This window comes from Triturus cristatus, chromosome 6, assembly GCF_964204655.1.
Source record: "Triturus cristatus chromosome 6, aTriCri1.1, whole genome shotgun sequence".
NCBI lineage: Eukaryota > Metazoa > Chordata > Amphibia > Caudata > Salamandridae > Triturus > Triturus cristatus.
The window spans coordinates 1,501,410,386-1,501,435,625 of NC_140589.1; the positions used below are offsets into that span (position 1 = coordinate 1,501,410,386).

General features: G+C 43.2%; 1 protein-coding gene across 1 annotated transcript in view; it reads left to right on the top strand.

Annotated features, from left to right (window-relative positions):
- Positions 1 to 25,240, top strand: part of CRLS1 (cardiolipin synthase 1) — an 89,023-nt gene that overhangs the window by 25,149 nt on the left and 38,634 nt on the right. Inside the window, exons 2-3 of the mRNA XM_085612635.1 lie at positions 292 to 429; positions 13,250 to 13,379. Of these exons, the coding sequence (XP_085468761.1) occupies positions 292 to 429; positions 13,250 to 13,379 (268 nt within the window). The remainder of the gene's footprint in view (positions 1 to 291; positions 430 to 13,249; positions 13,380 to 25,240) is intronic.

A 25,240-nucleotide genomic window follows, 5' to 3' on the forward strand; every position in this document is an offset into this window, starting at 1 on the left:
CCAGTATAAATGCCAGATTTGAAGAAAAAGAAAATGATTGATCTTTGCAAACACTTCACCAGAGTTTCTGAAGGTCTTAGCAAAAGCGAGGTAGAGGCATAAGAAGATACATAGACCTAAACTCTTTCACTTAAGAATGTGTTGTATTATTGCCTATGATAATTACTTTCTCTGTGTAAATAGCTATATTAGTTGTTTGGGGTTGGTATACCAGTTTTAAAATATATCATCGGCCAGTTATTGTTTGATTACCTTGTATGATGTATTTACGATCTGTTGTATTTCCCACAGTATGAAAATCCCTGGACAATTCCAAATCTTCTCTCCATGACGAGAATTGGACTATCACCCGTATTGGGTTATTTAATCGTTCAGGAAGATTTCAGTGTTGCATTGGGCGTTTTCGCATTGGCTGGTGTAACAGATTTGGTAAATATTTTATTGAAGTTTTAATTTATAATTTGTCTAAATGAATTGCATTAAAACTTAGTGAAAAAAATCAGCAATATGTAGATTGATCCTCAGATACTTTTGGTTATGTGTAACAAGGAAGCAAGCACATGCCATGCCTAGTGGAAGAGTGTGCCCTCAAAGTGTACACAGAAACTCAATTGCTGCGAGAGGCACCAGTGACTGATAATCTGGTTCTAAATACTGGAAGGTACGGTTGCAATGTAATACCTTCTGCGCCTGAATGTATTCTGACTTAGCCCCACGGTCATCATTCCAGTGGCGCTTGACAGTATCATTTGGTGTTGGTGATTGGGGAAACATGCTGGTTGTACCTGGGCCAGGGGTTAAAGAGCTATTGCAATGTTCCGTCAGGGCGGAGAAATGAGTGGTTGATGTGCCTTAGACGAGAGCAACAGTGGCCTGTCCTTTAGGACGGAGCGGCAACCCCCTCCACATTTTGACCTACATAAAGAGTGTCTGTCAGGATGAGCAGAGGTCAGCCTGACAGACACTCTTTTATTTCATGTCAGACAGCCAGGAGTTAGACATGTGCAAAATGCGCAGGCGCCTGGCTGTCAGAGCGAATCTTTGCTGGGCTGAAGATACCACAGCCATACTTTGTATGGTGGAATTGGAAACCAGACATTATACTTCAGTAATCAAGTACGGATTGTCGAACACTTGGGATAGCTGTATTGACCTTTCTGTGCCTTGAGAATGCTAGGATACTATTTAAGTCCTATTGCCTGCCGAGTTGGGCAGTAACAGTTGTTAATTGCCTTCCATGCAATTATGAGCCTGAGCCATGTGTGAGGGTGCATAAAAAAGTTAATTAACAGGTGTTATTGTCCTGCAGGTAAAGGAAATAAGGCAGTAGCTCCATAACCCAGTCCAAAAAACTAGCGCAATGGATGCAGGAGCTGTAGCTCACCAGGAGCTCTTGAAAACCTTCATTCATGGAGATCACGCAGTGTTTCTCTGCCACTCTCTCTCTCGCGACAAAGCTAATGTTCTAGTTTCCCTCACCTCTTCTTTTTTCCTCAGGGAGGGGGAAATGCCAAAAAGCCACATGAAAAGTAGGAAAACAAACAAACTGCCATGTTCGGTTCATTTTTAGGTTTCGTCTAAGACAGTCAAAGCTCTGTCAGTGTAATCTTTTGTTCTATTAAAAAAAACTAAAAAAAACGGTTCAGAGCCCTCCTATTACTTACCATTGGTTGGCTTGGACGTCCCTAATTTCCTTGCTTCTTATTGGTCACCAATTTGCGAGCATGGAAATCTCATAAAAAGTTTATAAATAGCACTACTTTAAACTTACTAAGCAAACTTCCAATTTCCACTCGTCTTTGGGTTGATTAATCTTTGCCACCATATTAGAATAGAATGGAGCACAACCCAAACACATCTCTAAAATGAACTTTGTCTTCAGCATTTCATGTTCAGTCAATGATGAGAGGTTTGATCATGTTTTAAGATTGTATTTTCTCTTTGAGAGATTAGTCTGTATTTTTGGTTTTTTATTCAGATTAGTTAAACCCATTTACAGAAATGTTTGAGGAAATTTTGGTTGGAACAAACATTCAAAATAACAGCGTGTTCCATAAAGGAATTAGTCTCTCCTTATCTAAAGGACCTAACCTGTCCAGGGAAGAACCCATAAAGAGTTCATTTAGGAAAAGAGCAAGTAAGGTTTTGAGCAAAAGTCTAATAACTATGAAAAAGTTGAACTCCCCAATCAGAGTAGTTCTGGAAACTAAGCTGAGTTCCCTTACAGATGCAGTAGCAACTGTTAAAACAGGTTAAGGAATTCATCACAGCTGTAGTAATGATCTGCATAAAGATAGAAAGTCTCCTCACAAAGCGTAACAACGCATAAGGAAAACAAATAAATCACCATTAGCAGTAGCTTGTGGCAGTTCGGACTAGCACAAAATAGTGCTAAGGGGCATGGTACGATAGGGGTGCATTCAAATGCCTTAACTCTCTAGCTAGGAGAATATATTGTATAAAAAGCAAAAACCTGTTGCAAACCTTGAATGTTGAATCCTTTCTAACCAATAGGAAAGGATCTTTCGATGGTCTGTCTTCCTCGATTCCCACGGTAAGCCTCCATGTCAACATGTAGTTATTCGAATGTGGCTACATCCTATTTCAAAAAGATACATCTAGGAAGGTTTTCATGAGAACCTTTGCAAGCCTACACTGTTAGCTATTCAGTGTCCCATTGTGGAACAATGAGCTGCTCCCTGAAAAGAAAAATGAATATCTGGAATATCCTGGTTAGATCATAAAATTTGAACCTACAATGAGCATTTTCTTTCATTAATATATTTGTTCATTATAAACATTTGGCAGCGGAAACAATTGAAAATATAATGAACGCATATGGTGTGAAGAAGGAAATAAATATATTTTTCGGCAAACCACACATTTAATGAAGATGTCAAGTTCTACAGTTTAGCTATAACGTTAAAATCAACATTTACAAAAAGGCATTTATTTTATGGAAGGGATAGGAAAGAATTCAAGAAAATATTGAGAGCTTGCAGTTAAAGAATGATGGAATTTCGGAACTTTCTGCAGAAATGAGCAGCATTTTAACTTTTTGCTGGTTTAATTAAAGCACATTTTCTCTAACCGCTATTTTGACATGCATTTTCTACGTTAAAGCACATTTTTACATTGTTATGAGGTAAATTTACTGAACATTTTTCAACTTCCACAGTCACCGCCTCCTACTTCCTCCTGGGGCAACGTGTGTCCGTACCTTGGAGCATGCACCAAATACAGCTTCCACTGTCCTTCCACTGTCCAAAAGCTCCTGTAGGTACTTTTTATTTCATTTTTTTACATGCACATTCTAAGAGTGCATGTGCCTCCATTCCCTCCCACCATCTTGCAGCCCTTCTTCCGATATCCATTGTGTTTGCTACTCCCTCCCTCCTCACCCACCTCCCTTGTCTTGCTTGTTCTCTCGCCCTCTTCCCACTCTGTTGTGTTGCTGCTCCCTTCCTCACCTCCCTCATGTTGCTTGCCCCTCCTTTCATAGTCACTCCGCCCTCTGTGGTGTTGCATTCCCTTCCTCGCACCCAACCTCGCTCGTATTGCTTCCCTCCACCATCCTCCTGATGTCAGTTGTGTTGCTGCACCCCCACCATGGTTCCACTGCTCTCTCCAACCCTCACTCTCATTCCACCACCAAAAACATTAAAGCCCAAAAGCTTGTTCGGATGTGAGTGCTATTTGGCTTTGTTTAATGTTTTTCGACCTATTGCACAGCAGAGCGCACTGCTGTGCAACATGGCTTAAAGCAAAAAGAGCAATATGACACGGTGAACCCTGGCCATATCACAGATGTTTATTTTTCTTTACTTTCTGCCATGTTGCACAGCAGCCCACGCTGCTGTGCATCATGTTAAAAAAAACATTGGCAAATCCAAAAGATCTTGCACAGGTGAAACATATTGGGCTCACATTCTCTCTCAACAAGACGAAGAGGAGCTGGACAATGGAACATAACTTTCTGTAAAGACAGGAAAAAAAGTCTGAGAAGCTCAGTGAGAGCCCTACGGGGAGAGCAAGGCTGAGGAGCACTGTGGGACTGATGAGTGATCCGTCTCTGGGGTAAGGGGATGTTCGAGGCATATGAGCTGCAGATCACACACTTAGGATAAGATCGCCATCTGGTGTTGGGCTCGGATGGTTGCAGGTTGTTGTTGTCTTCGGAAGAAGCCTTTGGTCACGAGATAGGTGACTCCTCCTCTGGACAACAGTGCGCATGGGCATCCAGTCCATCCTCAGATTGTTTTTTTCCGCCATTGGGTTCGGATGAACTTTTTTCCGCTCCAGCTGAAAACTTCTAACAATCAAACAACCTTCGAAAATTTTACAACTCGACGTCGAAATACACTCGGACCGGTTCCGGACGCGGCTCATGGAAAGGACACCATTTAAAAAATGCCCCCAATGTGGAGCAAAGTTCCCCCACAGTGACCACCACGAGGTCTGTAACCTGTGCCTCTCGCCGGAACACAACGAATCCAGCTGTCCAGCCTGCGCCGCATTCCGTTCGAAGAAAACCATCCGGGACCGAAGAGCTCGACGCCATATCATGGCCAGGCCGGCTCCAGAACCAGACGACATCTTTGCCCAGGATTTCCCTGATGACGACTCCGAAGGCCTCCAAATCGTATCCGAGGCTGACGGTTCTGATGACCTCATCACTACGGGGCAGCGTGTGAGTACCAGTGCCCCTACCCCAACCCCACCAAAAAAGACATTGGTCAAGACTGCCAGCTGGCCCCAGTCGCAACCGAAAATCATCTGCAGAGGCCCCGCCCTCGGGCCCGGCTCTGAAGAAATATACGCCTGCAGGTGGCTCGGGCTCGAGTAAATCTCATATTACTGTGCCCACAATACCTTCGGCACCGAAGAATCCCCTGTCGGCACCGAAGCAGGCTCCGAGGCCGAAATCTCCATCAGCACCAAAACGTTCTTCGGCACCGAAGTCACCACCGGCACCGAAAGGTTCCTCGGCACGAAAAGTTCTTCGGCACCAAAATCATCCTCGGTACCGAAAAAAGTCCACAAAGACTCTACCGATCTCCCAAAACACAGATCGGAACCGAAAAAGTCGGCGCCAAAGCCACTTTCGGACAATGAGGTACTTTTTCGCCCGGATCCCACGCAAAAAAGGATTTATATCAATCCAAAAACCGGACATGTCACAGCTGTGCCATACAAGAAAAGGAAGCTGGACACAACACCTCCTCCAGCTCCCGTAAAGAAGAAGGACTTTGCCACCTCACCCATTCGTCCTTCATCTCCTATATTACCTCTCATCCCACCCCCCCTGCTCCCACCTCCTTCCCCTCTACTATCTCCTTCACATGCACCACCTCCACAGGATGATGATGATGATGATTTAGGGGGAGGGGGAGACCCAGATGATCCTACTGATCCTCATGATCCTTTTACACTCCCGGACACGGCACCCTTAGACGACTGGGCTTTCCCTTTACCTGACCTTCCTGATCCCACTACATACCCTTCCAAACCCTCCCCTCCTGATGACCATTTAGGGTTTGGACAACTCCTAAACAGGGCGGCACTGTTCCATGGCGTTACCATGCACACAGATACACCTGAAGAGGACTTTCTCCTCAACACATTTGAGCAGTCGCAAAAATCTGTTCAGATCTTGCCCATGATTAAGGGAGTGATAAAGCACGCCACTGAGGTTTGTAAGGACCCTGTTAGAGCTAGGGTTCTTAAACCCCGAATAGAAAAAAAATATAGACCGGCCCCACAGGATCCCGCGTACATCAAAGCGCAGCTCCCTCTAGACTCTTTAGTCGTGTCAAATGCAAGGAAGCGGGCTAACTCCCAAACAACAGGAGACACACTGCCCCCAGACAAAGAGTCTAAGCTCTTAGAGGCCTTGGGAAAAAGGGTTGCCGCACAAGCTGCTAACCACTGGCGTATTGCCAACACACAAGCCCTATTGGCTCGATATGATAGGGCTCATTATGACCAGCTAGAGGATCTTTTGCAACACCTGCCTGATCAGTACAAATCCCAGGTCAATGACCTCATTCAAAATGGAAAGCTAATATCAAATGCCTCAATCAAATGTGCACTAGACGCAGCGGACACCGCCTCTAGGGCAGTCAACACAAGCGTGTTACTTAGACGCCACGCATGGCTACGTATTTCCGGCTTTAAGCCGGAAGTACAATCAACCATTCTTGCTCAACCCTTTAATCAGGAGCAACTATTTGGACCCGCAGTCGACACTGCACTAGAAAAGATGAAGAAAGATAATGAGACTGCCAAATCAATGGGAGCATTACAGTCTACACAACCCCGAGGCTCCTTTCAACGCTCCTTTTACAGGGGAGCCTCCAAAAATGTGGGAACAGACACCTCTTCCACATTCAAAACCTCCGGACAAACATCCCCTAACAGGATATTTTAGAGGAGGATACAGGGGAAACGATACCAAAGGCCGAGGACGGGGCAACACCAACACCCGCACCTCTCCAGCCACTAAACAGTGACTTGCCTCCACTCCCCCCAGACCATTCCACTCCGGTCGGGGGAAGACTCCAACAGTTCCTACCTGTCTGGGATTCCATCACAACAGACAAGTGGGTAAGACAAATTATCCAGTTTGGCTACTGCCTCGAACTCACAAACACCCCCCCAAACATACCACCCAAACATCGTCCAATGTCACCACACCATCTCACGCTCCTCAAACAGGAAATTCGGTCTTTCCTTCAAAAAGTATATTCTTTATACTTCCTCATTCCCAAAAAGGACGGGACTTTAAGACCCATACTTGACCTCAGGTTACTAAACCAATACATACAATCAGATCTCTTCCATATGATCACTCTCCAACAAGTCCTCCCACTACTTCAACAGGGCGACTTCCTTGCCACATTGGACCTCAAGGACGCATACTTTCACATCCCTATGCATCCCGCTCACATGAAATATCTACGATTTGTGGTAGACGGGCAACACTATCAGTTCACAGTTCTCCCATTCGGAGTGACAACCGCACCCAGGGTATTCACCAAATGCTTAGCAGTTGTGGCAGCGCATCTCAGGAGACAACAAATCCATGTCTTCCCCTGTCTCGACGATTGGCTCATAAAAGCCAATACTTTCGACAAATGCGTTCTCCACACTCGCCGCACTATTCAAACCCTACACGACTTGGGATTCACCATCAACTATCCCAAATCTCAACTGCAACCCTCCCACATACATCAATATCTGGGAGCCACCATAAATACATCCAAGGCCATAGCTTATCCCAGCACAGCCAGGATAGCCAACATACAAAATCTCATCTCAAAATTTCAAACGCAACACTCTCTTCCAGCAAGAGTGTTTATGCAACTGTTAGGCATGATGGCGTCATGCATCTCCATCGTACCCCACACACGACTTCAGATGCGGCCGTTGTCTAGCACAACAGTGGAACCAGGCTCACGGACAACTTACCGATCTGGTGTTGGTGGACAGTCGCTCACTTCGTTCACTAAAATGGTGGAACACCATCAACCTGTCCAAAGTGCGGCCGTTCTTAGAGCCTTTTCCACAAGTAGTGCTGACCACCGACGCATCTCTCACGGGGTGGGGAGCCCACCTCCTTCAATACACCACTCAGGGCAGATGGACCACTCAACACAAACTGCTCCATATCAATCACCTCGAACTTCTAGCGGTGCTCTTAGCACTGAAATCCTTTCAAGTACATCTAAAGAACAAAACTGTCCTCATCCGCCCAGACAATATGACGACAATGTATTACATACAGAAACAGGGGGGGACACATTCTCTCCAACTGTCCCGACTTGCACAGCAAATCTGGAGATGGGCAATTCCCCAAAACATCTACCTGCTAGCGCAACACCTTCCAGGCGTTCATAACCAGGTTGCCAATCTCCTAAGTCGCCAGGCACAGCAAATCCACGAATGGGAATTACACCCCAAAGTCCTATTCCCATTCTTCCAAAAATGGGGCCAACCAGACCTAGATCTGTTCGCCACTCACGAAAACACAAAATGCCCAACCTTCGCCGCCAGGTTTCCACACCCACAGTCGAAGGGCAATGCAATATGGATGAACTGGTCAGGCAGATTTGCATACGCTTTTCCGCCTCTCCGACTCATTCCATTTGTGGTACGCAAGCTGAAACAGTCGCTAAAACTGATCCTAGTAGCTCCCACTTGGGCACGTCAACCCTGGTTCACCACACTTCTAGAACTATCGCTAGTTCCACATCAAAAATTGCACCTCTCCCCGGCTCTATTAACCCAGAACCATGGAGAAATCAGACACCCAGATCCCCAGACACTGAACTTGGCAATCTGGCTCCTGAAGTCTTAGAGTTCGGTTACCTCAACCTCCCACCGTACTGTATGAATATCATAAAAGAAGCTAGAAGACCTACCACTAGGGCGTGTTATGCAGCAAAATGGAAAAGATTTGCCATTTACTGTGCTAACAATGACATACGTCCACTAGATGCTTCCATCCAAAACATTATTTGCTATTTACTACACTTGCAAAGATGCAAATTGGCGTATTCCTCCATACGTCTACACCTAGCGGCCTTAGCAGCCTACTTACAAAATAGACAACACCTGTCCCTCTTTAAGGTACCAGCCATCAAAGCATTTATGGAAGGTCTTAAAAGGATTATCCCTCCAAGATTACCACCTTCCCCAGTGTTGAATCTCAATATTGTTCTCACAAGGCTCATGGGTCCTCCATTTGAACCTATGCATAAATGCGAACTGCAGTTCCTAACATGGAAAGTGGCTTTCCTTATCGCAATCACATCCCTACGGAGAGTAAGTGAGATACAAGCCTTAACTCTCGAAGAACCATTCTTACAACTACATCGTAACAAAGTGGTTCTTAGGACAAACCCGAAATTCCTCCCTAAAGTCATTTCCCCTTTCCATCTTAACCAATCAGTCGAGCTACCAGTCTTCTTCCCTAATCCAGACTCAGTAGCTGAGAGAGCCCTTCATACCTTAGATGTTAAAAGAGCCTTGCTTTATTACATCGACAGAACCAAACCTTTTCGCAAAACCAAACAGCTGTTGGTTGCTTTCACTCCACCACATTAAGGCAACCCCATTTCCAAATTGGGTATAGCCAGGTGGATAGTTAAATGTATCCAAATATGTTACCAAAAAGCTAAACGCACTCTTACAGTTCCCCCTAGAGCGCACTCCACGCGTAAAATAGGAGCTTCCATGGCATTCTTAGGGAACATTCCCTTAGAAGATATTTGCAAGGCAGCCACATGGTCTACCACACACACCTTCACTAAACATTACTGTGTTGATGTGCAATCCAAACAACAAGCTTCAGTAGGCCAAGCTGTCCTAAAAACTCTATTCCAAACTGCTGCAACGGATACAGGTGACCACCGCTAGGGGAGACACTGCTTTATAGTCTATCCTAAGTGTGTGATCTGCAGCTCATATGCCTTGAACGGAATATGCTACTTACCAGTATGCATCTGTTCTTGGCATGTAGAGCTGCAGAGCCACACACGCCCACCCGCCTCCCCGGGACATGTATCTGTTCCAGCATTGTCTTAATTAGACACTACACATGGACATTCTTTCTCTCAATTTCTTATACACTCGATCATTTCCCATCATGGCGAAAAACAATCTGAGGATGGAGTGGATTCCCATGCGCACTGTTGTCCAGAGGAGGAGTCACCTATCTCGTGACCAAATTCTTCTTCCGAAGACAACAACATCCTGCAATCATCCGAGCCCAACACCAGATGGCGATCTTATCCTAAGTGTGTGGCTCTGCAGCTCTACATGCCAAGAACAGATGCATACTGGTAAGTAGCATATTCCTTTCTTACATGTGAATAAGAGTTCAAGATTTTTCCTATTCTACTCCCGAAAACTGCTGTCTGAACTAGAGAAGCTCTTCAAAGTGGGATGAGTGAAAAGCATTCTCTTAAGGTCACAGTATCATGGATTTTATTTCCACATTGCACTATAAACCAGGAAATGAATGTTACTGCATTGTCCTGAATCCTTTTCTCTTCAACAGCATTGTGTCAAACAGATTTGTGATGTTAGATCATTTCTCTGCTAGATTTCTCAGCTTATGTGGGTCAGAGTAGCGTCTATTTACATTTTGTAATTGTTGGCTTTGATCTTCTTTTAGTTGAATCAGTGATTGAGGGGCTTGGATATGTGTTAAAGAGAAAAGGTGAATGGGTGAACCAGAGGAAGCTGATATCCTCCCAGGTTTTGCCATACATCCCGTCAGCGCTATACAAAAGACCTGACTTTGATCACTCCGCATCACAACTGTGTTCGCAGAAGTTAAGACAAATCTTTGCTCCACTTGTTTCTGTTACTGCTTTCTCTCTTCTAATCCTCCTGCTAGCTTCCTCTTACCATTTCCCAGTTAGCCTGCTACTTCTTGTATTGCAGAATTTATATAGTGCTTACTAACCCTATGTGTGGCTCTGAAGCGCTTGCCTACATAGACACCCAGTTGCACCATGTAGGATGTGTAGTTAGAATGGTGCTGTCTTTGCTTTTGATCGTGTGTGAAAAGTGTTTTCATATCATATTTGATGACTACAGAGTTGCGGGTATTATGTAATGGGACTAGGTGCTTAGCAGTGTGGTGGATGAAAGGGTGTGAACGATGGATGTGCATTTTATGGTTTTTAGTAACCTGGTGGGTTAGAGCAGCTCTGCAGGTCCCTTTATTGTATTTCTTAGGATCGTATTTTACTTAGCTGGTTACTGCACTGGGTTGTTCAAACTGATATTTTCTTTCAATGTTTCTGGTCCTGAGCAGGTATTGGTTGGTGGGAGAAATGGTGTGGAGATATTCTGTCATTGTCTTGGCCCACACTCTTGCTTGTAGTCTCTGGGCTATATTTTCTCCTGTGGCTTACACATCTTGAAAATGCCACTTCGCATGGTCTACTGTTGGTCTAGCTGTTAGTGTCCCAAATGTTACAATCCCCTTTTATTCCAGAAAGAGGTTGGAGAGTTGGGATAGGGGTTTACACCAGGTGTCTCCAACCAGTCGATCATGAGCTACCAGTATCTCGCAGACATTTTCAGAGTAGCTCTCAGCCGTATGTTCATTTTTAAATAAGCAAAAAGTCACATTTTCCTTTTGAAGTTAAGGGAAGGCTGTGTTTATTTTACATTATCATCAGGTTGCAGATGGCAGGGCCTGAGAATGAACAGTGCTAGATTTATGACCCAGGATGGGACATGGAGATGAAGAACTGAAGCACTGAGGTATTTAACTCTTAAATAGAAGTCCTTGTCAACTCAATATTGGAGTGTGAGAACAAAATGATGTTTCCAAATGCTTTTAAATGGGAGAACAATAAAATGAAAAGTTACCTTAATGATGAAGTTCAGTCTTCGTTTGCGTTTTCTCCCATTTCAAAGTGTCATATATACAAACAGCTGACCTGTTGCTCATAGTGACAAGTAGACACTGTGCCATAATTTATAACTGAAAAAGAGAGTGATTTTTTTTTCTACTTTAAATTAAGCCAATTACTTCTTAATGTTTTAGGAAACCTGTTTCTTCACTTTAAATTCCTCTCCTTTAAACAAATGGATTTATGTTTCTGTTATAAATATGGCACCGAATCTGCAGGCCACTGGAAGCAAGATGCTTGCTGTTTGTAAATGTAAAACTTGGAAATGGGAGAAAATGTAAATGGTGAGTTTTATGGAATCCATGTAAACATAAAGTTAACTTTTCAGTTTAATTTTCTCCCATTTCAAAGTGTCACCTTTACACTCAACGGGCATCTTGTCATATTTATAACTGGAAAATATAACAATTTTTTTAATTGAGAGAATTTTAAAGTGCAGAAAAAGGTTCCATATTATGAAAGTTTTTGGAGAGCATTTAGCTGCACTTTATATGTGTCCCATTTTAAAAACAAATGGTTGTATTTTTGTGTTATATATTTAACGGTGCCACATATGGCGAAAGATATGTCCTGTGCCACAAGTACATACGACACAGGCTCTCAGTTACCCAGACATCCCATTCAAACGCTCATATGTTCATACATCCCCATAGACCACGCTGTAACTGACACACATGGCAGCCCTGTCATTGTGCCCCTAGTCAAAGTATTTTGTTCAAATCGTAGTATCTGGACATAAGGCGTAAGTCAATGAAGATGGGCTTGGGGGTATCTTGTAACAATGCTCGATTTGCTTAGCTTTCAGTAGCTCACGCTGATTTCCACTGATTAGAAGTAGCTCTCACGATAAAGGTTGCAGACACCTGGTTTATACACTGAACTAGGCCTAAAGGCTATTGGTAAGCCACTCTCTCATCTGCAGGTTCAGACACCTGATATAAGTGGTTGCTTGTTTTTCTGATTCGTGTTTTGAGAATTTTTAATCTGTAGGCCGTCGAACATTGGATGAGAGGCAGTAATTCCTTGTTCTTTTAATGCTCGAGTGCCTTTCTAACATTGCATCACTACACTCTTTTTCTAGGATGCGAGTTTATACAGCACTTAGTTGCATGAGTTACTGACTTTGATCAAATGCTTGAGCCTGCTTGAGTCAAAATTAATTCTCTCTCTAGTTGCATACTCTTTACTTTCCTGTCCATGGTTTGCTTTTAAACATCCTCTGTTACCTCACATGATTCTCTCGAGACCCTGTTTATCTTGATCATTACTCACCTACTCTAGTTGCATAGTCCGCTTTTAATGCCAGTGGTAACCATCATTGTTCTCTTGTCTCTTAAGGTTGTCGATTAAGACTTTGGTTTCTTGGTGCCATTGTTGTGGATATTTGTGTATTTTGTATGCAAGGCACACTCAAATGACTTTCATATTTCACTATACTAATTCAACACTAATCCTTTACGGGTTCCGGAGTAGCGTGCAATTACAATACAATACATCTTGACGTTTACTCAGCGTCCACCATGTAATTCTGCCTTTGCCACCACAGCAAGATATTGAGCATAATTTAAATATCATGATGTAAAATGTGTTAACAGGTAGTTATATATTGTTTTATTTCTCTTGCGAATGTGATACACTTAGTTAGGTCAGTAATATTTCTGGTTTATTTTTAGTATCGTATACTAGAGTTTTTGTTGGTATTTGTGTATAGGGAGGTGCTTCAGTATAGCATTATGATGCTCTAAAGAACCTTTGCGATATCTTTTATTTATAGATCTTTGATAACCACATCTGCAATGCTTATCTTTTCACAGTTGGACGGGTATATTGCACGGAGCTGGGCAAATCAAAAATCAGTTTTGGGAAGTGCCCTTGACCCATTGGCAGATAAAATCCTCATCAGCTTTTTGTATGTCTCGCTAACTTATACAGGACTTATTCCAGGTGAGTCTGGCAAGGTCCATTGATGCAATTATGTTTAATTTAATTCTGGTATTAACTGCAGAATTTAAATTTCAGAGCTTCTCTTTAAAAACTTTATCTTATGTGTATTGTCTTTTTTTCAATGCCTATTATCATAGGTACAATTCGATTGATTTGCGTTGTAGCACTTGAAAGGTTCCTGTGAAAAACCTGATATCAATGGATATGATATGTGGATGTAGACAGAAACCAAGAGCTGGAAACCTTTCTGTGCAACAATTAGCAAAACATAGATCATCGCGGGTAAGGTGGAAGTTTCACAGAGACAAAGGAATAAGCCAAGAACAAAGGAGGGGTATGCAATCACAGTCCCATCCGGTGAGTGAAACTGGTTTTGGGCAGGGTGATAACAGCATCGTAAAGTTCAAGTAATTACATCACCATGAACAAAGGACAGGATCCTGGGAGACCACTATCTTGTGCACCCTTTACGATTGGCCCCAGACTGCCATCTAGTACTATCGATTAAGATATGTAAACATATAACATACATATAACAAGCATTTGCAATGCAATAGGTCTCGCATTTGCAAAAGTTTAAGCTATTGGCATTGTTCATGACAATGCCTTTTTTAATCTATTTTATAAAAAAACACATAATGGCATTTATTTATCATTTAAAAAGCCAATAGCTAGTGTTGCATTATTCTTAGCAATGCCAGATGCTCACACTTTTATAATGCGAGACCTATTGCATTGCAAATGCTGGTTTACATCTGCCTTTCTTTCTTGATTTAACTTCCTCTACGCTGTATCGTGGCTTAGACTTGTACACAGGGTCTCCAGGTTCACAGATAGCTTAGATGCCACCAGGAATTGTAGTTGTCAAGGTGGCCTTGGTGGACATGTTTGACCTTCTGATGTAGTTTAAAGGTGTGGTTAAAAAAGGTGTGCTATCTTAACAGACCCAGGTTGCATCATCTGTTTCAAATACCCTGGTTGTCCTAAATATATCCAAGCAACCGCTACTGCTTTTAGCTTCCCTGGAACATTCATATGATAGCGTATATGTGTAGGCATTATTACAGGTCACTGTTATTTGGGCACGGTCCCGATGGTGGTGATAAATTTGTCTGCAGCTTTCCATCTACTCATGGAATCTGAGTGTAAAATGTGCAGAAACCAAATGATAAGGGGGGTCAAACCCTACTTTTCTTCAGCTACAGCTCTTCAATCACTTTGACAGATGCAGCTTACCATTCTAGCATCAATGATATTCTGATTGTCCTTTCCCTGTTGGTTGGCAAAGCACAATGCTTTCACCACCTTTGGACCTTGATACATAAAGACTCTTCGGTGTTGGCATTTGTAAAATAAGGCTAGAAACGTAAAGTACCAGAATGCTGCTTTCTCTTTCCTCCTCTGACTAAGAGCATTTTTGCACTTCTTGATGTATAAGTACTCTTGACAATCACGTGCATCGGTCGTTAACTAGAAAATCTTTGAGTGGTGGGTTTGTACCTGTGATATTTCGGGTTTATGTAAATAAACAGATTAGGCCCATTCAGTATTTATCTTTGTTAATGTCAATCTGTACCTACTGCCATTTATTAAAAATTGAAAAGGAGACAGTGCTGTGAATTTGGCAGGAGTACTCATGTTGTACTTTCATGTGGGCGAGAGGAGCATCTGCCTCTGTTAACACTTTAGAAGCAGCAGGCTGGCTTGGATTCCCACTACTAAGGTATTACCCAGGGTGGATTAATGTCCCTGCTGCCCTGAGAGAATGGTACAGCACACCAGCTTTTTTCTAAAGCTAGTCTTCAAGTAGACCGTGTCTGACGTCTGCACATGCAAACCATTTTTGTGGTGAAAGATGAGATTTTGCAATCTATTGCATTCATGTTGTACTGCATGCCAGAATCTAAATAAGAGTTCAATTTGCGCCCCGCTTTAGATTAGAAAGAAGAGCCTCAGTCCAGGTGTGTTATGATGAATCCAGTAGTTTCTGGGAGTGGTCTGGGTTTAGCATAGACAGAACATATTATAAGGGTGTCGGCTTGATATCAAAGAGGCACTTCTGAGAGGCTTTATTTCAACGGTCTTTCAGAGTCTCATTAGAAGAGAACTAAGGGCCTGATGTACAAAGCCATTTTGCATTTTTTTTCAGAATCGCAGAGTTTATGCCAACAATTCATTAAAGCATTTCCAGACTGTAAAATGGTTTTACTGACTCTTTCTGAATTGCCGATAGCAATGGGCATCAAAGGGGCTTCCCTCGCAATTGTGAAACACGATGTATCAATGGCTTGGTTTGTAACACCAGTTGGTGTTGCAAACCATTGATAAGTTACTGAATTATCAAAAAAAGCATTTACAATGCAATGGTCTCGCCTTTTGCATAAATTGGAGCTATTGGTATTGTAAACGACAAACTTTTTTATTTATGGGTTGGTTTTTAAAACAGATAAATGGCATAGTCATTTACAATGCCAATAGCTTTAGCAAAGGCGAGACCTATTGCATCTATACACACACACACACACACACACACCCACACACACACACACACCCACACACGCACACGCGCGCGCACACACACACACACACACACACACACACACGCACACACACCGAGCCCCACACACACAATCCTTTGGTGAATATGTAGTGTTGGAAGGGGTCCACAGGGGGCACAGCGGTGGGGAAACGAGTGGGACAGAGGGCAAAAGGGGCAAAAAAGGGAAAAAAACGAGTGGCGCAGAAGGGCACAGAAAAACGAAAGGAACAGACGGCAGAAAGGCACAAAAAATGAGGAAAAACGAGTGGCACAGAGGGCAGAAGGGCACAAAAAACGAGTGGAACAGAGGGCACAAACAACGAGAGGACCAGAGGGCAGAAAGTCACAAAAAAAAAAAAAGAGGGAAACGAGTGGAACAGAGGACAGAAAGGCACAAAAAAAAGAGTGGAAAACGAGTGGCACAGAGGGCAGAAAGGCACAAAAAAGAGTGGCACAGAGGGCAGAAGGGCACAAAAGACGAGAGAAGCAGAGGGCAGAAAGGCACAAAAAAACGAGTGGAACAGAGGGCAGAAGGGCACAAAAACGAGTGGAACAGAGGGCAGAAGGGCACAAAAACGAGAGGAGCAGAGGGCAGAAAAGAACAAAAAAAAGAGGGAAAACGAGTGTAACAGAGGACAGAAAGGCACAAAAAGAGGGAAAACGAGTGGAACAGAGGGCAGAAAGGCACAAAAAACGAGGAAAAACGAGTGGCACAGAGGGCAGAAGGGCACAAAAAAACGAGTAGAACAGAGGGCACAAACAACGAGAGGGGCAGAAAGGCACAAAAAAAAGAGGGAAACGAGTGGAACAGAGGACAGAAAGTCACAAAAAAAGAGTGGAAAACGAGAGGCACAGAGGGCAGAAAGGCACAAAAACGAGTGGCACAGAGGGCAGAAGGGCACAAAAGACGAGAAGAGCAGAGGGCAGAAAGGCACAAAAAAAACGAGTGGAACAGAGGGCAGAAGGGCACAAAAACGAGAGTGGGACAGAGGGCAGAAGGGCACAAAAACGAGAGTTGCAGAGGGCAGAAAGGAACAAAAAAGAGGGAAACGAGTGGAACAGAGGGCAGAAGGGCACAAAAACGAGAGTGGAACAGAGGGCAGACGGGCACAAAAACGAGAGGAGCAGAGGGCAGAAAGGAACAAAAAAAGATGGAAAACGAGTGGCACAGAGGGCAGAAAGGCAGCGCCACAAACAAAACATTTCAAGTAAATTAAAAAAATCGTAAATCACACTGTGAACATATAAATGAAGGCATGCGTTCTGGCAAGATGGATTGGGGAAACTCCATACTTGGGTTTCAAACGTACAAGCACAACAATGTCAATAAATAAAATAAAACTCTGAAAGGAGCCTACCTTTTAAACCAGCGGTGACGGTGGGGAGGGGTGTCGGGCGGGGGCAGCAAGACAGAGACTTGCAGGGTGGGAGGAGAAAGGGAAAACTGAAAGCACGAGTGCACAACAATGTCAACAAGCCCGGCGGAGCGTGGGCGCGAGCGCTTGGGGCGGGGGAGCGGACCCTTTGAAGTGCTTCAAAGGAGCCAAAGCTATAGAGAAGGGAGGGGGGAGTGGAAGCAGCTGTGCACGTGCATGTGATCGTGCACTCAAGGATTAGGCCAGCCAAAACAGTGGGTAGCACTTTGAAAATCCCACATATAAAATGTCTCTTGCGAGACCTAAAAAGGGCTGATAATAAGCAAAGTATTGCTTAGAGCACTTGCCACAAGTTAATTGGCGATTGTATAATTCACTGCGGGAACTAATAAGGTAGGACAGCACAGATTTCTCAAGTCATGAAAAGGACTTTTGTGCTGCAAAGTATCTTGGCTAAGGTAATTCTGATCATCAAAGCTGGCTGACTTCTACCCATGGTGTATGTGCTGCTTGAAACGTCTCTCCTGTTCTCACCCACCTCCTTCTTTCATAAGAATCGATCATTTAATGCCTACTCGCCATACCAGACTTAATGAGACTGACCATGCATGTCATAGAGTAAGCTGTAGGTGTTGAATCTTGCATGCAGTCCTGTCTTGTTTGTCAGTGCTATGTCATAAGCCCTTTGTCGATTCACCAGAGGGACTCAGGGGACGTTGTGAAAGAAGAGATGTTTAGGACTATTGGCAGTGCATTTGTTACATTGAGTAACTCGTCAATTCATAAAGGTCGCAACTATGTCTCACCACCCATTCTCCACACGAACTGTTCAGAGTAGCACCTTTTCAGTTAGTTAAGTCAGATATTATGGGTTAAACAAACTATTAATATTCAATTCGCTTTCTCCATCTTCTTGTGAGTGAGCCTAGGAGTAGGACCTTGCAGAAGCAATACAAACATTTGAATTATCAGATCTCCATAATGGTATTCACCAGCTTGAGATGAAGAGAGAAAATGTGGGCTTGGTTTAAAGTTGTACATTGTGATGTATTGAAAACAAGTTGCTTGTGAACATGTTGGAACTAAATCTTGATCTTTAAGTCCTTACTTTCGTTGCTCCAAGTAAAGAAGACCATTGTGTGCATATGCTAACCACTGTCTTCTTGTACATGGACAAGCAGAGTGTTCATTCCCATCTTCTCTGCATGATGGCATTTTCGTGTTGTCCTCCATTTTGGAAAAGAAAGGATTATGGAAAAGAAAATGGAGGCAAAGATTAAGCAGATTCCATCATGCCCAATTAGAAAGGGAACCGAACCCCACAGTGTCGTAGTCTGTCTTGGCATGTGGACTTCACTGTAATTGACACTTTGCCACTAGTCTTAAATCTACATATCCACAGTACCCATCATAGTTATGCTTTTTGAATCTACATGCGTGAGATCTATATGGGAGAACTTTCTACTGCTGAATTGGGGAAGCTCATCCAAATCTCCTCCCTTCACCGCCACCACAAAGCCAAGTTAAGTTGCAGCAAGGCAGTCCGTCACCTTTTCCGCAACCCTATCGTATCTTTTTCAAAGAGCCACCATCCAGGAATGATTGCACACACACTCCATTAGTGCAAAGGTTTGCGCTCCTTTGCCTTGTTGACCTTTCTAAATATTTTCTTTGTGATAATCTCATCCTAAGTTTGATTGCTAAGCGCTTCTAACGTTTTTTAAGTTCTTTGAGCTCACACGTGCTAATAATCGTTCCCCATCCCCTCATTATATTCAAGCTTTTACTCCCAGCAAGTGATAAGGATTCAAATGAAGGATTAGTAATGCATGGTGACGCTATGGGGAGACCTATGATATGTGAGCACTGCAAACTGTATTTCCTGCCATTACATGCTTAGTGCTGGCCTGTAGGTCATACTATCCACGTAATTGCTCAAATGTATTGAAACGGTGAGAGGGGCCACAGCTGATTCATGTGCAGTGGGAGACCCTCTTGTTGGTGTGATGGCACACTTTTGACATTTGGCCCCCATTATGACCGGTCTAGCTGCATGTTATGTTAAGTAAAAACATGGCTTTCTACTGCTGAGCTAAGCTTCTGCATCACAACTGCGATACAGGTGTATGTAGCTCTGATGTTTACCTGTGGACAGACCGGTCTCGCACAGGACAGGATGTCATGTGGGCGCTGAAGAAAGACACTGTATCCAAGCAATTATCCTACCTGCCAGGGAAGCAAGACTTGTACTCCATCATATATATTAATTTATAGCTGCACTTCCCATCCCTTGTCTAACAGTAGCCATAAGCTGTATGCCACAAAGCTAGGGCAGGCTGCATTCAACGAAGAAACAAACCAGCGCAAACATATCCTTTAAGCACGTGGAGTTGAACACCCCCTTGTCCAAACCAATGACCAATCAGGCTACTGTTGCTAGAATCCTCTTCCTGTGTCACCTGTCCATCATGATGGATGGCTCTGCTCTCTGAAGTACCTTGCTCTGTTATGAGTGCAGCATGAAGGGATAGGTTATTTCCTGAGGTACTTGGCATGTCGCCTTTAACCTCACAAACAACACTTTCTTTTGAGGGTGATACATATTTTCTGTCTGCGATGTAGACCTGTATCAGTGCATCTACTTTATCTGTTACCTGAAGGAAAGCAGTACTATATAAATGGCATATTGCATTATAGATTTGATATAGCGATTCACACCCCATTGCAGGGCACCAAAGTGCATTATTGAATGGTAGCATGCTTCAGCGTGCAGGGGTGCATGGTTGGCAGAGTGTTATACTTGTAGGTATTGTATTTGGGAAGCACTGTGATGTTGTGTTTGAGTGACTAGAAAAGCTTCTGTCTTGTATGAGGCTCACCAACTAGCAGTAAGATGGGGGAGGGGATATGAGAGGCGCACAAATAATTACTGTAAGTAGCTGTCAGTAAAAATTTACGCTGCCAGGTCGATACTGTGTTTCATGGTTTGTTACTCTTTCAGTTCACCGCTTATGTTGTCTGTAAATGTTAGGTCCTCCACTCTGCAATGTTTGAGTCCTGGCGGAGAACAAGTGGAAGGAGGCGTAATGGGTAAAGAGGCTAAGTTATAGGTAATCCATTTGGGGTTAGGGGAACTAAAATATACTGGCTCCAACGTAGCACAAACCAAGATACCAAATGGAAGTTGCTGACATGACCAGTCCCATGCAGCTATTTAAAGCTAATGATACTGCCTTCTCTCGTACAAATACACCCCATGAGTGAGGAAAGAAGTGCAGCCACAATTGAGACCTCAAAAAGAGTATTATCTGCACTAGATACATCACTTTCGTGCATACCTGTTTTGTTAGCTGTGTGACCATCACAAAAGGGGAGATAAACACTGTTGCAGTCTTTCCCCCTGTTGTGCAGAAGAGCATCCACTGCCTCTGGCTACCAGCTGAAGTGCCTTTGAAGTTGGTGGTTTAACCATGAAGCAAATTGATCTACCTTACAAGAGCCTCACCTGGCCATTAGTTCCTTCAAGATCCTTGGATGTAGCTTCCATGCACTAGAGTAGTGGTTGTTTCTGAAATCCTAGTCTGCCACCAGGTTCTGCTTGCCTTCGACCTCTTGTTAAAATATCCACACCTCTGGCTCCCAAACCTAGGCAACTAGTATCTTACTCTATAACCAGATTTGGGATGGGTCCAAAAATTGCCTTCCCATTTCAGACTCTCCATCTTGAAAGTAAAGGTATGTGAAGTTATTATTATTGCTTTTGTGTGATTGCCTAAAATATGGGGCGAATTTGACAAAATTACACAGAATTAAGTAAATGCAAAACCAACATTTGGGTGTGTATTTTAGCATAAAAGGGTACTCATGTCAATTTCAGCCTAGAGTATGAAGCTAGTGCTGAAAATCAAGCTAAAAAAACACGAGTACTACAAACAATAGCTGCACTCATTCTGCTGTGTACTTGTGCTAAATCTTTATCATGAACAATTTGTAATTGTGCGACGTTGTGGAATAACCTAATTTCTGGAACTGGACTTGATAACAGTAAACGTGATTATGCCGGTGTAATGCACATTTCACCCAGGCCTACTTGAAATGCTGATACACAAACCATTTGATGGATTTTCAAAGGTTGATGGCTGGGCAGTGACCTTTCTCCATCTTTTGCACAGATAAGAGGGTATCAGTAAATGTCTGAGATTCAGTACATTCTTGTCCACTACTCCTTTTCCCTCTATTTCGACTCCCTCCTTGTCTATGAGTAGACTCTCCTCTCCGTCTGTCTCCTCTTGGGAGACAGACGGTGGACAGGCTATCATCTGTTGTACTGGGCATGCATAGACCTTCATTCAGAAACTCCTGACCAATGTGAGTGCCCTCACATACCTGGTCAAATGGTGCCATCTGTGAACAAGCAGAGCCAGTGCACCTCTCACATTTGGAATGGAAGAAAGGAGAGTTCTTAACTATATATCTTCAAAGACATTAGTTGCGCGTTTGGTGCAGCCTAAGTCACAGCTTCCGCAATCTCAGCCTCTGGTGCAGAAGGGCCCTTCAGATCTTCTGTAGTTTGCTATTGTCTGCTTCTCTGGAGCCTTGGAATCCGTGATGGTCCAACGAGAACCCCTGCCTAGGCAGTCCCTTTCAAGATCTTTGGACACAAAAATCATTTTGATAGACACCTGGGCTTTATCAAGCTAGGAAAAGGAAATATATTTGCCCATTTCTTTGATGCCATCAGCCACCAGGCCCCTTGCCCCCAAAATGGCTAGAATCCATCTTAATCAGAAAAGAGAATCTGAGCAAATCCTTCATTGAGCCCAAGCTTTCCAACTGCACCGATTTGTTGACCTTTTGCCTTTTGTGGACCCCCACAGAATCATTACTGGAACCCATGGACTGTCACAGAGTCATTATTGGAAGATTGGAACCCACAGAATAAACAATTTCTAAAACCATACTAAAAAATAGACAAACAAGTATACAGTAAACAAATGTCTAAATATTGAAATATCGTGTTCAATTCACAATCAAATATATATTTTTCTAATTTTCAATATTGCTTCTTTATATATACTTCAATGTTAATATTTAATTTTGTATACAGTCGTGGACTCAGTGAGTCCTCAGGGGCCCTCAGACCACTCTCAAGCATCCTTATGCCCTTAGAAGGGGCCTTGTTCTCCAAAGAGACAGTAAGCTCTTTAAAGACATTTAGAGATGTTAGATTAGATAGGCCCCTGCGGTTGCACTGACCCTGTGTTCTTACCTTAATGTGTGTATTCTGGCTGACCACTAAGAGCACAAGTTATGTTCTAAGGAGTTTTAGTGCTATGTTAACCAACCTCTGCACTGAGAAAGTTATCACCCCAAAAATGTCATCTCCTACAGGGCACCATGTCTCTTCCTCAACAACCTCCTCGAGGAGGTACTCTTGCTGCTGCTCTGCCTAAGTGTTCAGCTTTGATATTGGATATACTCACTCAGGAAAAATACGATTTTTGTTTATCAGGCACTGACCCTTCAGATACAAAGGGTAGTCGCTCACCCTGCCTGGTCTGCCTCACATATGTCTTAACAGCTTTGCATCTGATCATATCACAAAGGGTGTCTAGTGTGAGTAGCAGTGCTGGGCCTTATAAAAAGTGTGCTGGGGTGAATGAGTGCAACATTGGGTTGAGAGTGCAATGAAAGCAAGGCAGTAGCTTTGCTCGGGTTATTATGGTAAGCATGTAAAAACACGTATGCTGCCTTTGAAAGAAAAGAACGACTACTGGGCGCCATCTTATGCAGCACCACCTGTCTCCCTGGACACAAGTCAGCTGATGTTTTGGTGCTCTGCTCCAAGGGCCCATGGGGAACTGAGGCGTCTTTTAGGGTGTGCCTTACACTGCCGGCTACCACAGCTTTGGAGAATGCTAGCAGGTTGACTAATTGCTGCATGGCTTAGACTGCTAAACACGACTTGTGAGGAACTGAATCTTCACGTGGCCTCTCCCCAGTAGGACCCAACCTTTCAGGGTGGTGGTGAGGAGTGAGTTGAGGGAAGGAGGACAGGTCACTGCATGGAAATAACCTGTGTTAAGTCCAAAGCAATGTGCGCCACCTAGGCCTGATGAAGTTTATTAAGTACAACATTAAATGAGACATCTACTATCCCCTACATCATCCCTTAAGGACCAGTACGAATCTGGCTGCTAAGCAGCGAAGAAAGAGGAAGTGCTGAGTCTCCTGAGAGAATATGTATCTCGATTTGATAATTGCTTAATTGTTGAAGACTGGCTTATGTTTATGAGATTTATAGAGCGCACCAGCTACTCAGTGTCCCAGCGCTATAGTAGGCATACATACTTGAAGTAGTGGAGTTAAAATGAAGAGCTAAAAAGCCAAGTTTTAAGCAATCGCCTGAAAACAGAAATATATGTATGGATAAACTACCATGAAAAAAACAAAATGACGTTCTTCCTGTGGTGCTGTGTGGTGCGATAAGCCCATAATCTGGTTCTGAAAGCAGCATGGACAGAACACTGCGACCCAAGTGCTATTTGAATGGTCTCTCTAATCAGCCAATTGGCCCTTTACACTAGTCCATTGTTTTTAGGGTGGTACAGAGAATATTTGACATGTTAGATGCCATTAACCTTAAGGAATTTGTTAAATTCTTGGTAAGTAAACTATACCCGCATTATCACTAATGAACCGATGAGGAAGTCATGTACTTGAGGAAATCAACTACTTCCTTGGTGTTGGGCTGGGATACAAACTTTACCTCTATCCACTTGCTAAATTAGCCAGTTGACACAATGGCATATAGCGCATGCTAGGAGGAACCAAACCTATAGGTCTTATGAAATCAATGCCTAGTTTAATCCATGGTTTGCTAAGCTGTGAGATAAATGTAATGGGACATTTGCTGGCTTTGATGGTTTTATCAGCCACACTACATCCAGTGCACCTCCTCACATGTATAGCCACATCAAGGTCCATAGTTGGCCATGCACAGTTTCCTCTTCGTACCTGCAATACCTACTTGGACCTTTGTGCTAAAATGTTTATTTGCCCTCTTGTTTGGTGCCTCCTAATTGGCGAGCGCAGGCAGTGTCCCTTCTGTTTCTTTTTGTGCGGCATGGAATGATTCTACTTAATTATTACCCTTCTGCTGTTTGTGCTGTGATAGAGGTACTATTTCTTTTCTCTCTCTCTCTCTCTCTTTCTCACAAAGGGAGGAAAGACAACAAGGCGTTAGGCATTCTTATTAACAACCGTGACTTAACAATAACACAAAAAGTCCCACGCGATCTGTATATTTTCAATGGCTGCTCAAGGTGCTCTGTGGGCAGACAAATAATTTAAGACCACATATGCGTGTTACTTTAGCATATTATTTTATTTTGTTGTTGTTTTTCAATCAATACTAACACAAGTTGGTGCATACTGCAAATCCACAGTGTCGGTTTTAATTATTTATGCCTCATTTAATTTCTTCAATATCAAAACACATATTAATAGACTAGAAAACACAATTTTTTTTAGACATTTTCTATAAAACACATACAACATTTGGCTGCATTTCGCGTGTTTACCTATTTCTACCCCAAAATCACAATGCAACATCCTCTTACCCATGCCATTCATGTCCATCCCCGCCACTCTTCACATACACTGCAAGTTACTACGAGAAAAGATCTTCAGTTTCTGCCGTTGTTGTCTTGCGGGCACGGATCTCTCACAGAAACAGTCTACGCATGATTCTGTCGGTGAAAGATATGATGATCCACCTTCTTCAGGACCACACAATATAAAACATAGATAATCGTTGTCCAGTAGGGGATGATCTTCAAAGCAGCATGTTAAGACAACCAGTCACACCACACAGTAATGAGTATTCAAAGAATGAAAGAGGCAAATAAGCTCTCCATTGTTAAAACCTGTACAATAAAATCCTT